General features: G+C 44.1%; 1 protein-coding gene across 5 annotated transcripts in view; it reads right to left on the bottom strand.

The window, feature by feature from the left end:
- SMARCAL1 (SNF2 related chromatin remodeling annealing helicase 1) overlaps nucleotides 1–22,318 on the bottom strand; it is a 60,227-nt gene that overhangs the window by 22,271 nt on the left and 15,638 nt on the right. For 4 of the 5 annotated variants that reach the window (XR_012641393.1, XM_074967042.1, XM_074967043.1 and 1 more), the window contains exons 7-10: nucleotides 21,379–21,529; nucleotides 17,158–17,316; nucleotides 15,081–15,146; nucleotides 4,749–4,889 (exon numbers count right to left, since the gene is read on the bottom strand). Coding sequence is in view for 4 of the 5 variants with exons in the window: in XM_074967042.1 (XP_074823143.1) it covers nucleotides 4,749–4,889; nucleotides 15,081–15,146; nucleotides 17,158–17,316; nucleotides 21,379–21,529 (517 nt within the window). In the remaining variant the exon portion in view is untranslated. The remainder of the gene's footprint in view (nucleotides 1–4,748; nucleotides 4,890–15,080; nucleotides 15,147–17,157; nucleotides 17,317–21,378; nucleotides 21,530–22,318) is intronic. The other variant, XM_074967044.1, reaches the window with a different exon arrangement.

A 22,318-nucleotide genomic window follows, 5' to 3' on the forward strand; every position in this document is an offset into this window, starting at 1 on the left:
GCAGAGCACATGCTGATCTAGACATTATTTAATTTTTTATTTGTTATTTGCCAACCTCAAACAGTTTGAAAAATGGCTTCACAGCCTCTACTTCAAGAAACTGAGTTGAGTTGAGCTTGTAAACAAAACAGATGACATTTCATTTGTTGCAGTTTTAAAAGAAGAGGTGCCAAGGAACTGGATCATAAACCAATAAAACTCTTGTTTTATATCTTTTCTTATTGCATCTGCCAGAGATTTGTAGGTTTCTGTCATGAAACTAAATCAATTCTTTTTAAATGCTGAATTGCCAGGATTTTATTTTAAATTAAATGGTTCAGGTTTGTCAATTTTTGTTTAATGTAACGATTACAACAGGGTTTATTAATAACAACTCATTTATATAGCACCTTCCATTCCAACGGGTTTCAAGACACTTTTCAAACTCTCTCTTGCTCCGTTTAATTCCACTCACCGCCACAGCCTAGCTGCCTCTGCGGTTTTAAGAAGCATCTGTTTCAACAGTGCACAGCAATGCCACACCAGCAGCTTAGGACGGCAAGTAAAACCCCCCACCACTTCCAGTCGAAACTGAAAAGAGGAATTTTTAGGGAGGCAGAACAGTTACCAAAACTGGAATCTGGCCAGGACACCGGGCCAAAAGCCTTGACTATTGCGAGGAATGCAAAGGAACCAAAAATGGCCAGGACCTTGGTTGAGTCAGCTAAAAAGGCCATACCTGCAGCACAGCACCCCCAGTGCTATACTGAGAGACTGGCTCCGTCCTGACCTGCAACATCTGGCTATTTTCCTTTGAGGTTTCTCATCCAAGTACTAACCAGGCCTGACCGTGCCGAACTTGTGAGGTCCAAAGAGCATGTAGTGTAAGGGAGGCGTGGCTGCAGGCCATGTATTAAGTTCCACTCTAACAGACAAAACACACCCATTAAAAGTAGGTCAAACTGATCTGTTCTTAATTTGCCCTACTGTGCTCTGGGATCAGAGCACACTGAAGGGAAGGGCCCCTTCTGGTCAGGCACACTGTTCAGGTTGAGGACTGCAAGTCAGCTCAGAACTACCAAAACCCTGCATCCTCAGAGGCTTCCCTTCCCGATTGTAGGCTCTGCCTCCTCTTCTCAGCACCTTCAGAATTATTCTCACTACAGAGATTTACACCAAAGCCAGCCTGACACCAAGAGAAAACAACCGAACAACCAAAATCGCATTGTCATTTTATAGCAGATCGACAAACTTCCCCCAGGTTTCCTGCCCTGTCCCCCACCGTCTTCATGGACTACTTACGATCCTAACATGCAGAAATCTCATTCGCTTCCCTCACATCTCATCTACGTTGCTTTCCAGTTACAAAGCGCCTCTTGTTCTTTGCAGAATGGCTGACTGAATTTTTTCTAGGCTCACTGCAGTCGCTGCTATCATTCACCAGCATTAACGACAGCACAACCTGTCTCAAGCGACCGGTCTAAAGGAACAGCAATACTCAGCTGCCTAGTAAAAGTGGGTCTTTCACAATGAAACAAAACTGTAATGGAAACCTTGGGGATGCTTGGCAGCAGCCGTTTAAGACAGTGAGTTGAAATTGACGGTGACCCTTCCTGCTGGTTTTACTGTAGGTTGCAAGCTCATTTATACAGTGGTTCAAGCACTGACCTTTATGAGACCCAGTTTAATATTTCCCTGCCACTGAACTCCTAGCGGGTACGTGAGGAGCTCCATTTTATTTCCTTCAACTTGATTTTCTTTGTCCAACTCCATGTCCAACCTGCGAACCAAATGGCTTGTAGCTGAAGCAACAGTTGGTCATGTGGAACCCTACCCCAAAGGTCTATGGAACACCACACCACCATTCAGCCTTTCCACACTGCAGAAAGCCAGAGAGATTAGGCCACGTGTTGTTTCCCCCCAGGCAGAGCTACCGACACTGCTCAGAAAGGAAGAATTAAGGAGCTACGTTACAGATATGCTGAATGCACAGTGCCCCTCTGAATGAGCTCCACGTTGTAACCCGAGAACCCATTAATGCCAAGAATATCCCAATTCTGATATGTATATTCTGGCTCACCAAAGACTGTCACATGAAGACTTAAATAAAAGCCGAGTTTACACTGGTCATTAATATCGTTGCAAACAGTATGTTCAGATACTACACTAGGGGTTATGTCACTATACTGAAAATACAGCTTGAAAGTCAAGGCAGAAGTGAAAAACAGATTTTCCACCAGATAGGAGTAAGAAATGTGTCTCTCTCAGTCCAGATTTAAATTAAGTGTCATAAACTAACATGATGAATGCCCATTTACATACAAAGTCAGATATTACGTCAACAGGGAAGCAGCACACAGGAAAACCAAGCCACAGGTGGTTATCCTGTCTCGGAGGACAGAGAATGAACTTTGGGCGTATATGTAGATTGCAAAGAAAGCACCCCTCATCAATTAAATGGGCAGTGTGTTTACATTCACGAAAATGGGATCTGAGCTTATCTTGGTTGAAAACGCTGCAAAAGACTTTGGGTGAGAAACTTCTTCACACAGGAGGTTAACCTGATAGTTGAGTTTAGTCTCTAAAAAGATTTGTGCTATGATTTTGTTTTATATGTAGCCATTTGTTTCCAATATCCTCACTCATCTCCAGAATCTCTACACTTTGATAATGAACTTATTCTTGTTTTCACTGTCAATATATTTCAGGGCTGTGGTGTTAAGTAAAGTGCAGGTCCTGAGATGAATCTTACAAGCTTACAAGTGTACACTCTTCCTTCTGGGACAGCAGACCTGGTATTTTTGAGATTAGCCAGCATCAGGGGTGGATATCACAGGGGAATGATTCAAGGGTACTGGGGTGCACCTACTGTTAACCTACAAGGCAAAGGAAGGGTTCGCATAAGTCCAGAGGACAGTGCTTGAGTGGCTGAAAGGCTGGCAGTGTCAGGGAGCTGATGCCAAACTATCTCAAGAAAAAGACTTCCTCTCGCTAAAGGTAACAAGGTGACTCAGTCCTGGGTACCCCGAGAACCATCACACGTGTGTCGAGAGATCCTAGTGTGGCTGGGGAAATGGGAGGTTTCCATTCTCTGCCAGGTATGCTGCACTTTGCTAACACTAATGCAGGGATCTTACAGAAACCAGAGGCTAGGCCCGCTATCCTGACTCCCCATGTAGTGTGACCTTAAGTTAAATCAACAGTGTCAATACATTACCACTGAAGCCAATGGGCTAGTCAAGTGCAGGGCACTTGTGCATCCCTACTGGCACCAAGCTCGCCCCAAAGAGAGAGTAGGTGCTTTGATTATTAGAGACACAGCTCTCAAATGTATGATCAGGATATGGGGACTCAGTAGCCACTTTGGATGGAATTCAGGTACAAAACTCTCTGGTGAGGACCCGCTAAGTGCTAGGTACTCCAAAGACTGACAAAATACCAAACCATGTAAAGCAAAACAAATATAGTTCATATTATGACTTATAGGGATGACATTTAGCACCCACACGGGTTATCTTCTACTGCTCCTGCAGTGGTTTGATCTCCACAAACCCTTACGGGAGGGAAGAAGCTATTATCTCCATTTTATAGAAGCCGCAGCACAGAGAAGTTAAGTGACTTGACCAGGGCTCCAGAGGGAATCCATGTAAAAGCCTGGATTAGAACTCAGGTGTTCCTGGCCCCTAGTCCTGTGTTCACGCCACTAAACCATGATTCTCTATACCAAGAGCTAAGTATTACACATATATATTTTGGAGGATGCAAAAAGTTAACATGAAAGATACGCTGGCATAGAAGACTCCTGTTGCTCAACTCAATTCACTTTCTTATTCTGCTTCAGGATTTAGCAGTGGCATTGGCTCCCATCTCTGCACCTACCAGACCAATTAAAAAAATCATCAGGGCCTGGCCATCTCAGGAGCCAAAGAAATAACCAGGTTACTACAAAGACCAGCTCCACCAGCACACAGCAGCCCTGAACCTTATGAATCCAGGCACCAGAAAATTCCCCTTGTATAGCAAGTGGCATAGAGCTGCTGTAGCGGCTCCTACTCCACACCCCTCCTGGCTGCCAGCATGGCTGTGATTGATTGATCCATAGCTGCTATAATGGCCCTTGGGAGCCAGTGGCAGCTGGCATAAATTTAGGCAGCCTTTAGGCTATTCTAATACATGCCAGGCCCCAGCCAGGCGGTCCCAAGATCAGGAGAGGGTGGAGCACAAAGGTGGCTTATAGTCTCCATTGCTCCCCTGCCTCTGGACTTTGCAAAAGCAGGGCTCCAGTGCTCAAACCATAAAGTTCCTCAGGCTGTTAAAAACTAGCATTAACATACATGGGACTAGAAATTGGTTTCCAGATGGTCAGCCCAAACCGGCAGCCGCTCATCACAGTCGGACGCCACAGGGTCAGAGCCTCTCATATCAGACTTGCTTACTGCTGTGATGACTGATTTGCCTTTTGGTCTTTTAAGGCAGGGTCTCACTGAGGCAGATTTTAATTGAGTAGCTTTGCTTCCCCCCAGCTCAAGTACACAGTTTACACGCAGCACAAAATGCTTCACAGTATGAGAGCTTTCAAAACACTGCTGTGAGGAAGAGAAGAGACTCTTCCTAAAATTACAGGCAGAGGCTACACACAGCAGGAGCAGAAGTGGGGTGAGGGTCTCCACTTTGGCAAAGAAATAAGTAGCCTGCCAGATCTGTACAGCTGTTTGTGATCACATGAACGTGCACTAGGCTAGCATTTCACAGATAATACACTCCAGTACCTTCTTGGCATCACAGTAGCGGAGTCCGAAGGAATGGAACTGAGGGAAGAAGGTTGGTCTGACAGCCGCAATCTGCGTATAAAGCTCCGCGGGGCGCGACACGGCAGGGGTTCCCGACAGCAAGATCACTCTTTTGGCAGCCTGCAAAAACAAAATTGAACACGATTGTTATACAGATAAAAACACAAGTAGAGTTTAGGAAATCACTTAAGCAGCTTCTGCGAACCATAAATCTCACCCACAAAACAAAGGTCAAGTGCAATTGTTTCAACTCTCCTAAGGAAGGAGTGCATCATCTTCAAAACACTCCTGGCCTTTGCTATGTCAAGATGGTCTGAGGACAAGGGCTTCCGATCTCCACAGCGGGGAGTACAACGCACTGTCAGCCCTGGTTTCAAAGGTAAAGGGAAGTCTGTTTTTATTTCGGCACTTTGGCAACTGGCATTCGCCCCCATGCATGTTCAAATCTTATCCCGGGCTCAACATTCCCATCAGCATCAGATCTCACAGGAAGGAAGGCTTCACACACCTCTAAGGCGCATCCTCGCTTCCAGAATAAATTCTGTTGCAAGAAGCATGCCGCAACAAGCCATAAATATACTCTGTCCTGCACACACAAAAGTGAGGCAGGGGGACAAGAAAAGTTTCGGACTGAAAAAAACAAAAAACAAAACTGTAAGAGGCAAATTATACTGCGTGATTCAGGGCTAGAAGAGGCCAACCTGCCAATCTTGGTGGCTCTATTAACAGCCTGTTAGATGCCAAAACCTAATAGCTAACAAACAACAGTCATGCAGGAAAATTGCATGCAATAAATCAAATGGGAAAAGTCAGTACTTTAAAATAAAAAGATTCAAAAGGGAAGAGAAATTCTATTTTATAAACTTAAAATCCTCAAGTTGCACTTTTGCCCTCTTACCTCCAATAACAGCTAATCCCCTTATTGCAAGAGAGCTATGAATTTCCACTGCTATAATTTCACAGACAATAGTTAAATTACACATGCCTTGCAATTTCCTGCATGTTTAATGCAGGATCATCAAAATACAAAGAGATTCTTGAATGACATCTATACTGAAAGCTCGTTCTCACTGATATGAAAAAGAAAATGAAATTCTTTTATCATTTCAGCGAGATCTACAGTCGCCCAAATCTATTCACTGGACTGACTCATTCCCTCACCGACCAAGTCTGGAGGAAGAAGGGCTCACTTATCAGTTACCGGAAATTAATTCAGCAGTTCTTTGTCAGATATTTATAGGCTGAAGTCGAAGTAAGTGGGATTTTTTTCCCTTATTAGGCAGATCCGAGCGGGAGATGTGGTCACAGCTAAGGTCAGAAAAGTCTCACTAACATAAAAAGCAGGTTTTTAATAAAGTGAATAAACAGAAGGCCAGCCACCTCAATTGAGGGAGGGGGCACAGAGCACATCTGATTCAGTGGGACAACAAACGATAAAACAGAGACAGGAGTAGAGGTCAAAGGTTCAAAACGAGAGTACCAGTTGGTGACACTAAGTAAAGAACCCCTGACAAAGGAGTCAGTGGACGCACCCCGGAGGAACTCTGCCCAGAGAACCAAAAGTAGGCCCCATGCTCACAGAGAACCTCTCCGTTGAGCTTCCCTCTCCTGGACTGATGGATGACCAACTTGGCCAGTGCCAGCAGGAGGTTGACAAGGTCACGTGCAACCACACCCTAAGCAGGAGGTTCTGAAGGAGCTGAAAGAGGGGCTGCAACATGTCGCACTGGGGGCAGGCATGGGCCAGGGTCTCCTAATCACTGCAGAAAGGGCAGGCATTGGGACATCCATGAACTGTGCCAGCCATATGCCCGCACTCACAGCTCCATGAAGGAGCCACCAACTAAATATCCCCGGAAGACCGCGGTGAAGTAAAGGCTGGCCCGCTGGGGGTCCTTGCCCATGCCAGGTTGACACAGCTTTAGATAAAACGCCGCTCAGCATCTGGATCCTAACCTTCCAGACTGGCATTCTCCTCCCCACACTCTGTTGCTATTCTTGTAGCTCTGTCCTCGGGAAACTGTGCAAGGGAAGCAAGACTTGGTGCCTTGTTCATTGGGAACCTGCACCCTGTCCTGAAGCCCTTATCTATCCAAGAAGGTAGTCATAAGGCTTATAATAATAATATCTAGATCTTATCTAGTCTTTCATCGTTTAGTCTGTGGAAGAGAAGAATGAGGGGGGATTTGATAGCTGCTTTCAACTACCTGAAAGGGGGTTCCAAAGAGGATGGTTCTAGACTATTCTCAGTGGTAGAAGATGACAGGACAAGGAGTAATGGTCTCAAGTTGCAGTGGGGGAGGTTTAGGTTGGATGTTAGGAAAAACTTTTTCACTAGGAGGGTGGTGAAACACTGGAATGCGTTACCTAGGGAGGTAGTGGAATCTCCTTCCTTAGAAGTTTTTAAGGTCAGGCTTGACAAAGCCCTGGCTGGGATGATTTAGTTGGGGTTGGTCCTGCTTTGAGCAGGAGGCTGGACTAGATGACCTCCTGAGGTCCCTTCCAACCCTGATATTCTATGATCTGTAGATCTCAAAGTACTTTACAAAGGATGCCCCACACGTCATTAGAAGAGTTCCATAGGTTTGCCAACATTTCCAAAAGTTACTTCACCAGGACTAATTTATGAAGTGTTTCCCACCCCGCACCAGGTACTCAGCTTAGAGGTCAAAACACAGCACCCAACTGCTTCCAAGTGCAGAAAGGGGGAGGTTATGCCACGAAGAACTAACTGAACATGCAAAGAGCCTCATTTGCATACAATGGCTCTCTGTGTGCTAAATGAATTGCACAGAATGAGCCCTGCCATACACTAACAGGCTGATACCTTTTCCCTTCATCAACGCTGGGACTGGACGTACAGTTACTGAAGTCCCCAGTTCTTGCTTACTCTGTCCTCTTGAGCGGATTAACATATAAAGAATATTATCCTGACGCAAATGAAGAATCTGATGACAATTTTAATGCAGAAGACAGAATCCCCTTCAACAAGTCTCATCTCTCTCAAGCGAAAGATACGGGCAGTGGCTGAAGCGGCTTTCGAGAATAGGTTTCCCTATTCCAATCAGACAGTTCTCTGGATTGTGCCCGGGTTGTATCAGGACTAGCCTGAAGTCAGAATCCCACCAATATAAATACTGCAAGTGATTTTTTTCCCCCTAGTACGTATAATTGATACCAAAATAAAGAGAATTTTTTTTTAATGGCAGTGGTTGAATTTGGCTGTGGTAGGATGGGAAGACGGGGGGGGCGGGAATCACAAGCTCTTGAAACCAGAACTGAAGATCTAGCATAAGCCTGGAGGGCCAAAGTCTTCTGCGATTCCAAAACAAGGTTCTCTCTCTTTCTCTCTCGGCCCCTGAGATTGAAGGTTCCTGCAGACAGGAGTGTGATGATTTTTAATTTAATTTATTCTATCCCATGGATTCAGAATGCCTATGGGAAAGGAACTAGCTGTTCTCCACTGGAAAGAGGGCTTTTTTGCTCTCCATCACCTTCAAGTTTCAGCACTAGCTAATATACTCTGACCTATTTCTCTCTTCTAAACATTCCTTTTGAAATGAGCGCACACACAGAGTACTGAAGTTGCAGGCTACATGTAGCTTCAGGACTTCCATAATACCCTATAGGCCCACCCCCAGCCTCTTTCTTCATGGTTTGTAACTGATAAACAATACATATACTATCAAATTGTCTAAAACTATAAAGATACAGGGGAAATGTACAACAGAGAGAAAACAAACTGCTGGGACAGACTGATACTCCTCCACTTCGTCCACGGAGGATTCTCCTGGGGACCCCTGCTGAAAACGATTCCACTTCCTCCCAAAAGTCAAAATGTTACATGTTCTTTATTCTTCTGTAATTGCATGTGATATCACAAGGCAGTGGGAATTGGGGAAGGTCTCTATGGAGCATGAATGGGTTTCAGAAGCATCACGGTGTGTCATCAGTGAAGACCTCTGTTAGAGACTGAGAAATAAGACTTTAAAAAAATTGTATTTAGCCAAAGATTCCTATGGTGTAAAACGGATGTCTGCTTCCACTTCCTCCCTTGTAACCTTGATCCTGCAAAGTTGAGCACATGTGTAGCTTTACTCTCATGAATAGGCTCACTGATCTCACTCATGTGAGTAAAGTGGTGCACATTTTCAGATGTCTGCAAGATGGGGGCCTGTTTTGGCAGTTTTGGTCCCCCCACTACAGAAGGGATGAGGACAAATTGGAGAGAGTCCAGAGGAGGGCAACGAAAATTATTAGAGGGCTGGAGTACATGATTTACGAGGAGAGGCTGTGGGAACTGGGCTTATTTAGTCTGCAGAAGAGATGAGTGAGGGGGGATTTGATAGCACCCTTCAACTACCTGAAGGGGGGTTCCAAAGAGGATGGAGCTCGGCTGTTCTCAGTGATGGCAGACGACAGAACAAGGAGCAATGGTCTCAAGTTGCAGTGGAGGAGGTCTAGGTTGGATATTAGGAGAAAACTATTTCACTAGGAGGGTGGTGAAGCACTGGAATAGGTTACTTAGGGAGGTGGTGGAATCTCCATCCATAGAGGTTTTTAAGACCCAGCTTGACAAAGCCTTGGCTGGGATGATTAAGTTGGGGTTGGTCCTGCTTTGAGGCGGGGGTTGGACTAGATGACCTCCTGAGGTCTCCTCCAACCCTAATCTTCTATGATCCCCTGGGAAGCAAGTCTAAGGGGAAAACCAGTTGAAGAGAGCCGGCAGTTTTTCAAAGAGACATTATTAAGGGCACAAGAGCAAACTATCCCACTGCGTAGGAAAGACAGTAAGTCTGGCCAGAGACCACCCTGGCTTAACCAGGAGATCTTCAATTATCTGAAGCTCAAAAGAGAGTCCTACAAAAAGTAGAAACTAGGTCAAATTACAAAGGACGAATATAAACAAATAATGCAAAGATGTGGGGACAAAATTAGAAACGTCAAGACACAAAATGAGATTAAACTAGCTAGAGACATAAAAGGTAACCAGAAAACATGCTAAGCAAGAAGACAACAAAGGACAGGGTAGGCCTGTTACTCAAAGGAGTGCGGGGAAGAAACATAACAGAAAAGGTGGAAATGGCATAATTCTACATGATTTTTTTGTTTTAGTTTTCACCAAAAAGGTTAGTAGCAATTGGACGTCTAACATAGTGAATGACAGTGAAAATGAGGTAGGATTAGAGGCTAAAATAGGGAAAGAACAAGTTAAAAATTACTTAGACAAGTTACATGTCTTCAAGTCACCAGGGCCTGATGAAAAGCATCCTAGAATTCTCAAGGAGCTGATTGAGGAGATATCTGAGCCATTAGCAATTATCTTCGAAAAGTCATGGAAGATGGGAGAGATTTCAGAGGACTGGAAAAGGGCAAATATAGTGCCCATCTATAAACCAGCAGCATTACAGACCAGTCAGCTTAACTTCAGTACCGGGAAAGATAATGGAGCAAATAATTAAGCAATCAATTTGCAAACACCTAGAAGATAATAAGGTGAAAAGTAACAGTCAGCATGGATTTGTCAAGAATCAACCTAACAGCTTTCTTTGACAGGGTAACAAGCCTTGTGGATTGGGGGGGAGAAAGCAGTAGATGTGGTATATCTTGACTTTAGTAAGGCTTTTGATACTGTCTCACATGACCTTCTCATAAACAAATTAGGGAAATGCAATCTAGATGGAGCAACTATAAGGTGGGTGCATATCTGATTGACATACCGTTCCCCGAGAGTAGTTATCAGCAGTTCACAGTCAAGCTGGAAGGGAATATCAACTGGGGTCCTGCAGGTATCAGTTCTGGGTCCAGTTCTGTTCAATATCTTCATCAATGATTTAGATAATGGCATAGAATAGAGTACACTTATAAAGTTTGCGGACGATACCAAGCTGGGAGCAAGTGCTTTGGAGGATAGGATCAAAATGATCTGGACAAACTGGAGAAATGGTCTGAAGTAAATAGGATGAAATTAAATAAGGACAATGCAACATACTCCACTTAGGAAGGACCAAATCTGTTGCACACATACAAAATGGGAAATGGCTGCTTAGGAAGGAATACTGCAGAAAGGGATCTAGGGGGTCATACTGGATCACAAGCTAAATATGAGTCAACAGTGTAACATTGTTGCAAAAAAAGCAAATATCATTCTGGGATTTATTAAGAGGAATGTTGTAAGCAGGACATGAGAAGTAATTCTTTTGCTCTACTGCATGCTGATTAGGCCTCAACTGGAGTATTGTGTCCAGTTCTGGGTGCCACATTTCAGGAAATATGTAGCTAAATTGGAGAAAGTCCAGAGAAGAGCAACAAAAATGATTAAAAGTTTAGAAAACATGACCTATGAGGAAGATTGAAAAAATTGGGTTTGTTTAGTCTGGAAAAGAGAAGATTGAGAGGGGACATGATAACAGTTTTCAAGTACATAAAAAGTTGTTAGAAGGAGGAGGGAGAAAAATTGTTCTATCCTCAGAGGTTAAGGAGGGCAAGAAGCAATGGGCTGAAATTGCAGCAAGGGTGGTTTAGGTTGGACATTAGGAAAAACTTCATAACTGTCAGGGTGGTTAAGCACTGGAATAAACTGCCTGTGGAGGTTGTGGAATCTCCATCGCTGCAGATTTTTAATAGCGAGTTAGACAAACACCTGTCAGGGATGGTCTACATAATATTTAGTCCTGCCATGAGTGCATGACCCTTCCAGTCCTACGATTCTGTGTATCCTGTTTGCTTAAAGTACTATATTAAAACGCAGTCTGCCCAGCCTCAGGAGGCCCCCTTTCTTCAGCCAAACTGTGGGGAACAAAACCCTTCCCTATCCGGCACTTGATAGAGAAGCAGCAAAATCTGTCTTACAGGACTCTGATGTACAATACAGAAGACAAAGACACGTAGTCGTTTATATGAATGATTATTTCTCCCAATCCACAACAGTGAGACTTCAGTCACGTGTTTTATATGTGGGTAGAGTGGAAAACTCCATGCATCGCTGTCCTGTGCCAGCTCCATGACAACATTTACACCAGAGCAGAAAAAGATGAGTGATATGGAAAAAAATACCACTTTATGCTGAAAAATGATCAATGACCTCAAGATATTAAAGATTAAAACAAATCCACAGCGAAGTATTTCAGAAGCAGATATTCAGCCCTGTTGCTAGCAAGGTAATTTTCAAATTCATACTAAAACTTAAATCTTTATTTATTTAATCTGATTATTGTGCAGTTTTGTCTAAACCACCGTAACAAATTTCTAAATTTTACTTGCCACTGTAATATGGAAGCTACAGCACCAGATTCTAGTACGCTAAAAAGGACTTATTAAATACCCATGGAAGGGACGCTATCAGCCTCAGAAACATTTCAATTTAAATCTGGCCATAGCGGTTAAAGGCATATAAATATTTATAGCAAATAAGAAGCAGAGATCACATTTCTTAGATGTTTTTTCCCTCTCCCATAAATCAGCTGAAATCTAAGCATTCATGCTTTGGAAGATGTCCATCTACTTGTTATTCGAGAAAGTGGCTTAAACGCCCAGAATGAGATTCTGTGCTGCCTCTCCAAGAGGCACAGTGCGGAACTCACAGCCAAGGGAGCAAAGGCAGATTAGGCATTCCTGATCCTGAGGGGGCTTAAAGACGCCCACAGAATAAGTAAGGGATCATCTACACTTTGAGCTGGGAGTGAGGGTGATTCCCAGCTTGAGACATACCTGTGCTAGCTCTGAACTAGTGGGCTAAAAACAGAGTGGTGGGATGGGCTAGCTCTCTTGAGCACATGCTCATCCAAGATTATAGAAAGGTGCTCGGGGCAACTAGCCCCTCCTACCTCTGGCCACTAACTCTATTTTTAGCAACAAGCTCAATCAGAGCTAGTGTACAGGTATGTCTCCTCAAGCTGGTTTTCACCCCCGCAGCTCGAAATGTAGCCATAATCTGAGGTTTGCGGGGGTCGCTGATTTAAACCATGCCAGCATAGTTAAAGCAGCAAAAAAAACTTATAAGCAGACAAAGGCTTCAGACAGCTCTAGGGGTGTCTCTAAATTATAGCAGCATCCCAGGGCTTCCCATTGCCTCCACAGCACAGTGTCAGCAGCAGGGCTGCAATACACAGCATTCCCATATTCAAATCCTACACCAGGGCTTGTGAGACGGTGTCAGGACCCCTCTTCTGCAGTTCCTGCACCAGACTGCTTCACACTGCTCTGATCCTTTCACATGGCCTAAACAGGCAGGAACAGAAGTGAGACCCTCACCCCAGGTCCCAAAACATTTAATAATAAATGTGTATTTATCTAACCCTTTTATCCAACAATCACAAAGCACTTTAAATATTTATAATCCTGACGTTTTGTTATATTTAGCCATTTTGGTGCTTATTTGAGGCATATTAGGATTACAGCTGCAAAAAGATTAACATTTAACTAAAGACAACCTCACTTTTTTGTTCCTTTAAGTGAGAAAATATTTAATATTTGCACCATAAATCAAAAGATTAAAGCAGCAGGATTTGAAACTACCAAAATGGCATTCACCTGGACATTGGATATAAAGTTTTTTTTCCATATTTTGGCCTCCATTTCCTTGCTTAATACCATTTTTAGTTGAAAGTTGAACACTACAAAAATCAATGTACCTTCAAAGGACTGAAATTTACAAGTTTGGAAATATCAGCTCTCCAATATGTGTGATCAATGTAAAATTGTAAACTCTAAATAGTTTAATAAAGGACATGGGGCACTCTAAAAGGAGACCAATCTTTGGTTCTTTACCTTATTTGCAGGATGCATGATACAAGTTTTGAAAGCTGATCCTCACACAGTTCAAAATAGGAAAGAAAACACTTTACTGGGAACTGAACCATCTGATGAAATCACAACACATCTGTAGTCCACCCAGGACTACATAACTGTAAGCTGCGACAGAACTCGAATCCATCCAACAGCACAGGGCCCTGTCACTTGAGCTAAAGGAGAATCTCCTTTAGTTGTAAGAGAATCAAGCGTGCTCTCTCTCACACACACTCAGCTGAGCAAGTCTGATGCTCCAACCAGCACAGGGGAGGGGTGTGCACACAGGAGTTGGTGTTGTCCTTTACATAGAAGTGCTACAATGGGAAAAGTGCCCTGGTTTACTTATTGCAGTTTGCACAGAAAGTTGCACCATGTGCTCAACTTCCAATTGAAGTCTCAAAACCAAAGGAAAACAGGATTTTGACCTTTTTTCATCTACATATTCATGGACAATAGCATAATTAGAACAACAAGAAAAAACCTTCAGCCTGCGAACATGTCATTACGAATCTCCAGAATACAAGGTTAGTCAACACTACAATCAGCAAAAAAACAGCATAGGTCTCCTATCCCCACAGATGAATTCAACTACTGCTAACCACTGTGCATAGGAGAGATACTGAGCCCCTTCTCTACTGCAGACTACAAAGTGCCTTTGTTCCACAGGCACGGTGGTCTGTCATTGATGAGACAGCAGGCGCCAGGAATGCAACGCTGAGTGTAGGTTTGGTTCTACACATCTGGTATGTTAGGAAAACCTGAAATAGTTAAAAGCCCTTTTTAAAAAAAATCTGGTGTGTGCATGTATCTATCTGTATTCTATACCGTAGTAGTACTCAACCTTTCTGAACAAATGTACCTGTTTAGCAAAAACTTGGGCTGTACCAGTCAGTTCCCACCACTTCTCCATTGAATTATATAAATTCTACCAGAATGGAGCTTTGGCTGCTCTAAACACCAGTTGCACAAAGAGATGGGAAGTAAGCAGTGTTGGGACATAGGGTCCTAGCACAAAGCCAGGGAAGAAGGAGCCTAGAATAAACAATATTGGAGTATAGCCGTACTTAAGAGCCCCAAGTTATTGCATGTAATAAATGTTAAGTGCTTACATGGTGCTTGCCTCATTAAATGCGCAGTACAGATGTTAATACATTCTTACTACACCCTGGGGATGAAATATTGTGATCCCCATTTTCCAGATGGGGAAACTGAGACAAGGCCACAAAGCAAGTCAGTAGTAATACTGGGATTAGAAATTGGGAGCTCCTGAGCTTTTTCCATTAGACCCTGCTGCCAGTCATGTGCATGCACACATGCAGTTGAGCTCTGGGGACAAATTCTGCTCTTAGTTACACTGGTATAAGCCCAAAGGAACTACCTTGGGATTAAAGAAGTTACTTGGATTTATCCTGCCCCTGTAACAGAACTTGGCTGTTGGTTCCTACATCAGGTATACAAAAGCAATACCGCTAGGAGTCTCTAGGAGGAAGTTGATGAAAGCTTGGCATACAGAATACACACCTTAAGAAGAGGCATTGCAGCTCGGCATCGTGCAGTTTTTGTGTTTTTTAGGAAATGAGATTCATCCTGAAACAAAAACAGGCAAGAAAATGAATAGAGCTAAGCCCTGAGTCATAGCTCAACTCTGGGATAAAGAACAAATTCCCAGCATCCCATGCTGCATAATACTTCAAGCCTATCATCCCCAGGCAGATTTCAGTCTCTGGGCTGGCCAACATCATATTCTGAATGTGAAACCATCATAAAGGGGGTAGGACTGCCTGCAAATTAACAGGAACAGGGGGAAAAACATTAAGACACGAATCGTGAATGATCATAGTCAAGCAAGCAAGTGGAGAGAAGAAATGAAACGAGGCAAAGAATTTCCACCACTGATCTTCATTTGCTACTGTGTGTCCTTTCTTTAAATGCAAAACTCATGGGGAGCCCCATGCAGTGCCTCCTCCCTAAAATGAAGGGGTTAATGAAAAGCATCCAGAAGTACGGAAATCTAATTAGGAACCAACTGTTTTGCTGTTAGGGCTCTCCAGGTGGATAATAACCTCCCGACTGAGAGACATCACTCGCAGAATAGGCTACCTTTCCTTTGTTGTAGTTAGGCAGAACTTAAAGACGCTGAGGAAATTGGCACCCTCAAAGGGTACATTCTCATCTTGACGTGTGTGGATGAGTGAGCAGCCACGCGTAGAGAGGACGATACACCACTTAGCTTGCAAGGCACAGCTTTCACAGTCCTGGTTAGCAATAAGGTAATGTTATTATGACAGCAGAGGAGGACTGGAAGAAAAAAAAGCAGGGAGGCTAAACACTCAGTGGGGCCATTTTGATCCACAGGACATATCCAGGATTTGAATCTGCGCACACACACATGCATGAATAAAATATCTGCCAATTTAGTGCAGATGAAAGGTACCGGACTGATTGCTCTAGAGTCAGAGATCCTCTATCCCCAGACAAGAAGTGACAATGTGAGTTTCCTCCATCCTGACACTATGTCTCAGCCTGGACCCTTGCGAAATCAACAGAGGTGAGAGAAAAGTTCAGTCTCCAGCACCCAGTCTGTTCTCATCCTCTCTGCTGACACTGCCAACAACAGCAGTCATGATGCTTTTTGTGACAGAAACATTTGTTCACTGGAAACGAGGCTGAGAACACTAAACTAATTTCACATACGATAACAGACATCAAAGTGTAATGACTTTTTGGTTACTATTGATCTAAGCTGGATTTGAAGCAATGAGTTCTAAAAGGGTCCCATATATATATATATATATATATATATATACACACACACACACACACACACACATTTATTTATTTTAATTAACTGGAATAGAGCTGAAGTCTACCTAAGGGTTTTCTCTAATGGTTATCCTTATGGTATCTGAAAATTACAGATTACAGAGCCATCCATGAAAGTAAAGAGATCATAGAAATTGCACACACACAAAAAGCAAAACACACACTTGCAATGAAACAGTCCAACTGAAGCATGTAGTGTCAACCTTGATTTTGACTATGCTGCATTTTGATGCTTCAGACCAGACTCTGAACATTATTTCAAGAGGGTTTTTTTGGTTTACTGGATACGCAGATAATGTCACCAATGGTAAAATTCTATGAAAACTAGTCAAAGGCATGGCCCTTCCTCAAAACACATTCACTATGGCATTCTTTGGGCAAAACACAATCCCATTGATCTGCCAACAGAGCATTTCTGGAACTCTATTCTCCAGCCACAGGAAACATCTATCTTCCCCTTACAGTCAATGAGAGCTGCTCACATCCAGCAGGGAAGAATCAGGGTCTCAGGAGCTGGAGAGGAGGATATGTAGTACAGAGCAGGGGAGCAGCAAACCTTATCCGAAAAGGTTTCAGGAACCCTCCCCATATATATCTACATGTACTAGTGACAGTTGGAGATTGCCCTGGAGCCAACACATGGTTGAATATATAAGGATATACAACTTGCTGTGTAGAGCATCCAGTCACTACAAGAAATGCCTGTTAACAACCCAGAGAATCCAGCATGTATGTGCCTCCTAATCCCATTTAAATAACTAGGGGTGCTACTTACAATAATGACAACTTCGAAAGTGTCTTTGAGCTGCTTATCCATCTTGCTGAGGAGGTCGAAACTGATTATGTTTATCAGTTTTGCTGACAGGTTGTCTTTGCCTGTCAGTATGACATTGGTGCTCTCTGGGCTCAGGGAGGGAAGCCACCTATGAAATGCCTGAGAAAGGAGAAGAAGTGATTAATAGGATGCTGAACATCTCTAGTTTCTTTCCTCTGAGGATCCCAAAGACCTTCTCAAGCTATAATGGAACCTCATAACCACATCTTTGGAAATAACCAGTTTGTGCTTCAGTTTTACCAACTTGAGAATGGGTCTAATAATGTTTAAGTGACTGGCCCAGGACCACGCACCAAGTAACTGGAAGAGCAGGCATCAGAAGTGGAGTCCCATGCTCTGGGAACTACACCACACTCCCTCCACCAGAAAGATCTGAGCCTACTTTCCCTTTGCTTCGTACTCAGCAAGAACTCTGGCTGCAATCAGAAATGAACGTGATTGTCTACCAAGGTTCCTAGTTGTGCCCAAAAGCCAGAGCAGCAACAGAGTAGCATGGCCACTGTTAGTAGAGAGATTCACTGTTATTCCGCCCACACCAATAGTAAACATGAAGCTGTGAAAGCCAGGGACTTACAAGCAGAAAATATTTTACACCGCAGGAAGGTTTATAAAACTTTGCACCATGATACAGACGAAGCACAATTTCTCCAGGTCTTTTTTCCCTTCTAAGAACCAGCCTAACGGAGCCACTGACTGCTGCTCTATGGTGGCAACTGAAATACTTGTGCTCACGTTTCGTCATGAAAACCAGCAGATAAATATCAAAAAGGGGCCACTGATTCTGGGTGGCCAATTTGAGACAGATTTTTTTTCGGGTGCCGAGCAATGAAAGTTCCCATCTATTTCAATTACTTCCGTCTCCCTGCAGCATTCAGTGCTGTTGATCACGAGATACTGCTGCCTCTCCTGAAAGAAGTGGCGGAGGTCTGGGCGATGAGCTAACACGGTTTGAGTCCTCCCTGCAGGGATGTAGCCAAAGAGTAACAATGGGAAAAATCATATCTCCGCCACTAGACCCCTCACCTGTGCAGTCCCACAAGGATCAATTCTCTCACTGGTCCTACTACACAGCTACATAAAACCACTCTGTGAACTGGGCAGATGACATGGATTCTAGTGTCAACGGTAAGAGAATGACACACAGTTCTACCTATCTTCACCACATACAACCACACCACTACCACCAAGAGAGCCTGGTGCTTGGATGAGATCAGGCCACGGATGAAGAGCAGCTGCCTGAAGCTGAACCCGAGCAAGACGGGGGTAATGCTGATGGGCAGGGGAAAGCATGGTAGGCACAGGGCAGTTTCCTTTGGTTGAAGGTTCACAAACACGCAATTGGTTAATTCAATCTGTGGTTTAGATGGCTCCTAGATTCCTCGTAGACAACGAGCACTCTCATAGCAGCATCCATGAGTAACCCTTTTTATCATTTCTAGTTGGCTAGGAAACTCTGTCCCAACCTGGCCTCAGTTATTTACACCTTCGTCACCTCTCAACTGGACTACAGTGATGTGACAGATTTGGGCATGAAGCTTTTGGCGCTCTGGAAGTTGCAACTATTACAGACCACTGCAGCAGTCTCCACAGCAACACCGGCTTCTGCAAGCATATCAAACCTGTTCTTACACTGGTTTCCCCATAGAATATCGACTCAAGTTCAAGGTCTCAGCCCACCGAGTGCCACCTAAAAGAGCCTAAAGCTCTGGGATAAAGACCATGGTCAACCACTGCACTTCTCTGGCACAGTGAAACTCTCTATAATAAAGGGTGAAGCGATCTTTGCCACAGACAGAGCTTTCTAGGGGGCTGGTCTGAGACTATGAAATAAACTTCCACAGGAACTAAGGGCCACCTCAAAACTCACCACCTTCCACTCAAAGTGCAAGGTGAATTTCTTTGACCTTGCCGTCTCTAACATATACACACAGCTACCTGGATTTTTGGTTTTTTTTAAATCTACAATAATAAAACGTTCCACGGCGCACACACTTCTCCCTTTGAGGAATAGATGAGAGAACAAAAAACATGTGACATGTTAGTACACAACCAGAAGGTGCTCAGATACCCCGGTGACACGTGCAGCATAAGAGCCTATCCAGAACAGGATTAGAGTTGCAAGGGCAACTGAAAATCAGGACCAAAAACATTCCAAGCTGGGCACCCAAAATTTGAGATAAATCAATAGCTACTTTTTAAAATGTTGGCCCAGATCTCCACCAGCCTCTGAAGGATGCCACTGCTGCCTCCTCCTCCGTATCCCAAATATAAGTAATTTTACTCCCTCATTCACAACCCAGGTGAAAATCTAGATGTGTCTTCTGTAGCTTGGCTGAGTGCCCGGTGCTTTGTTATACCAATGGCAGGGGAAAAAGAGAACAAATTGTTGTGGCACGAAGGTCCCACCACACAACAAAATCCAACCAATTTACTCTACAGCCATCAGCACAGTGAACTGCTGAAAAAAGAACTCCACCAAGTCAGGCATGAAACTTATTAGCCTAAAGGCATGAGCGCTTCTACTTTTCACTTTCTCCCAGCATTAATGAACATTTCACAGTTAAGAAAAGTATGCCTCAAAATCATCTTGCTAGCACAGGCTGTTTAATTGCACAGTAATTGCTCTCTGAGGACAGGCCCTGCAGCCCTGCTTTCTTTCAATTATGTGTATTTCCAATCCCTGAGAGCGCCCATCTCCAGGTCCTGACCAATGTTCCCTCTAATTTTTTCCATCCATGTGCTCAATAAATTTCATTATGTGCACCGAGGTAATGTGCAGATGTGTGCCTCCAGTAGAAACAGAAAACCTAGATATAATATAAATTTTTTAAAAGTTACCATCGGGATAATTACTCCAGCCAGGGCAGGTTAGGTGTTTTCGAACTCACTACTCCAAGAATTAAATTTAAGTGTAAGAGAAATAAAAATCATGAAATGCATAGACTAATCAAAAAACTAAAATAGCACACTTTGAAAGAATAAAATTACAGAGAATATATGTGCATTGCAGGAAGTACCAAGAAGTAACAACAACAATACATGTGTGTGTGTGGGCTGCTGGGGAAGTTTCTGAGAGACGCCGTGCACTGTCTCTTTAAGGCGCTCACTGAATGCTCTCCTGCCCCTGAGCCCTGTCTCCCCTCCCCCACTCTGCAGAGATGGGGTACACGGGCAAGGGGAAGGTGGAGAGATAGAGTGCGAATGTGAGATTGTGTAAGCTGGCTGCTGGGAAAGTCTCTTTAAGGCACTCACTCACCGCCCGGATGGCTCGTTCAGACCTCAGACCACAGCAGCTCTCTCCTGCTCCGAGTCCTGAGCCTTGTCCCCTCTTCCCTGCTCTGTGGAGATGAGGTACGGGGCAGCGGGGTGGGTGAGGGATACCCTGACATCAGCACCCCGCTCCCCCAACTCTGCACAGCCAGCAGGAGGGTCCCGGGAGCAGCTACAGGAGCAATGTGGCTGCAAAGCGGCGGGGCGGGGGGGAAGAACACCTGAACACATGCTGCCGGATGTGCGCAGCTCTGCTAATCAAGCGCGCGGCCCTTGAATCACTCCTGGGTGTCCACACAACAGCGCAGGGAAATGATAAAGAATTTTGATTAAATTAGATTAAATGTAGATTAAAGCTGATGGGTCAAATTTTGCCCTGAAAAAGGCACTGGCCACGCTTGCCGAGGTCAGTGGGAATTGCAGAACATACAGAGCAGAATTTCCGTATCTGGAATTCTGTAGCAGCTGAGACACTGACAGAACCCATCTTGGTAGGTTTCAGAAGAAGCAGACAATTGCTTGGATACCAATGGTGTTTTGAGCATTAATGAAATTAAGATGCTTAACTACAGTGATTCTGGTTCACATGCACAAGGTTAAACCAACTACCATATATGGGGTCGGAGAGGAATTTTTCCTTAAGGCCATTTTGTCAAAGATCTTTTTTCCTAAACCTTTCTCTGGAACATGGAATGAGGATCATCCATTAGACTCAGGCAAGCATGTGTCATATGATCAGCTTCTTGTAATTACAGGGGATAAGAGAACCTCATCTCTTCCTATTTTTCCCCTTACTTTTCTAACTGGATGGCAGTTTTGCTATCCCTCATAGAATCCATACAAAAAAACCCACAGGTGAGCCCCTAAAAGTTCTATTTAAACATACAATACCTCTGCCCAGGTAAATCTCACTGAGGAAGGCGTTACCACCAGCAACGGCCACTCCTTTCGGTAATATGCAGCAATACAGATAGCCTGGATAGTCTTCCCCAAGCCCATGTCATCTGCAAGAAGCAAACGGCCTTCTCTGGAGATGGCAAAACTGAAAGAACACAAAGCAGAAGGGTTACTCCTTTCCCCATCTTCCCAGCCAAGGTTAGCACAATCCCTCCCCAGTCTGAGAAGCTCATTACCAAAGATGAGGGAAGGGAAACAGCAGAAGGCTTCCTTTGCAGCCCCTTTGGTTTTATTTTTAAAGTACGTTATAGTGGCGACCTGACAATCCGGCAGACAGAAGCCCTCTGTTTAGCCCCTCAACTGGCACAGTGCAGACAATGCAGCACAAGCTTCCCTGTGCAGTCCTGCCAAGATGCCTCTACCTGACGGGCAAGGACCATTTCCAGGACAAGCAGATAGTCCAGTCCAGTCTGTGCAACCCTTTGTCTCTCTCTGCTGAGACAACAAAGGGGGGCAGTTGAGACTAACTGTCATGGTGACTTTTGTGAGCCTAACATTTGTGCAGTGGGAACTGGACTGACCAACCAATTCATTCCACCCAGCTCCTGAAAACTCAGTCTGAGTCAAGCTGAGGTTTCTCCTTCTTAAGCATCACCACCAGCAGTAAAGGCTCTGCAGTCCAAATGAAACCTCCAGCAACATCTGTGCAGCCACATTGCCTTCTAATTCTACTTCCAATGACAGCCGGGCAGTTCCATTGTCTCCAATGGATTTCCACAGGTTTAACTGACTGGAACTTAGTAAGCAATGTAACTGAGGGTGCAGAAGGGGGAATGAAATCCCACTCTCACAGTCTAGCTGTGCTGGGTCTGCAGGTGTAAGAAAATTATTTTCGTCACTAAGATCAGTAGACAGGGCTCTGAATACACAGACA

This window comes from Natator depressus, chromosome 11, assembly GCF_965152275.1.
Source record: "Natator depressus isolate rNatDep1 chromosome 11, rNatDep2.hap1, whole genome shotgun sequence".
NCBI lineage: Eukaryota > Metazoa > Chordata > Testudines > Cheloniidae > Natator > Natator depressus.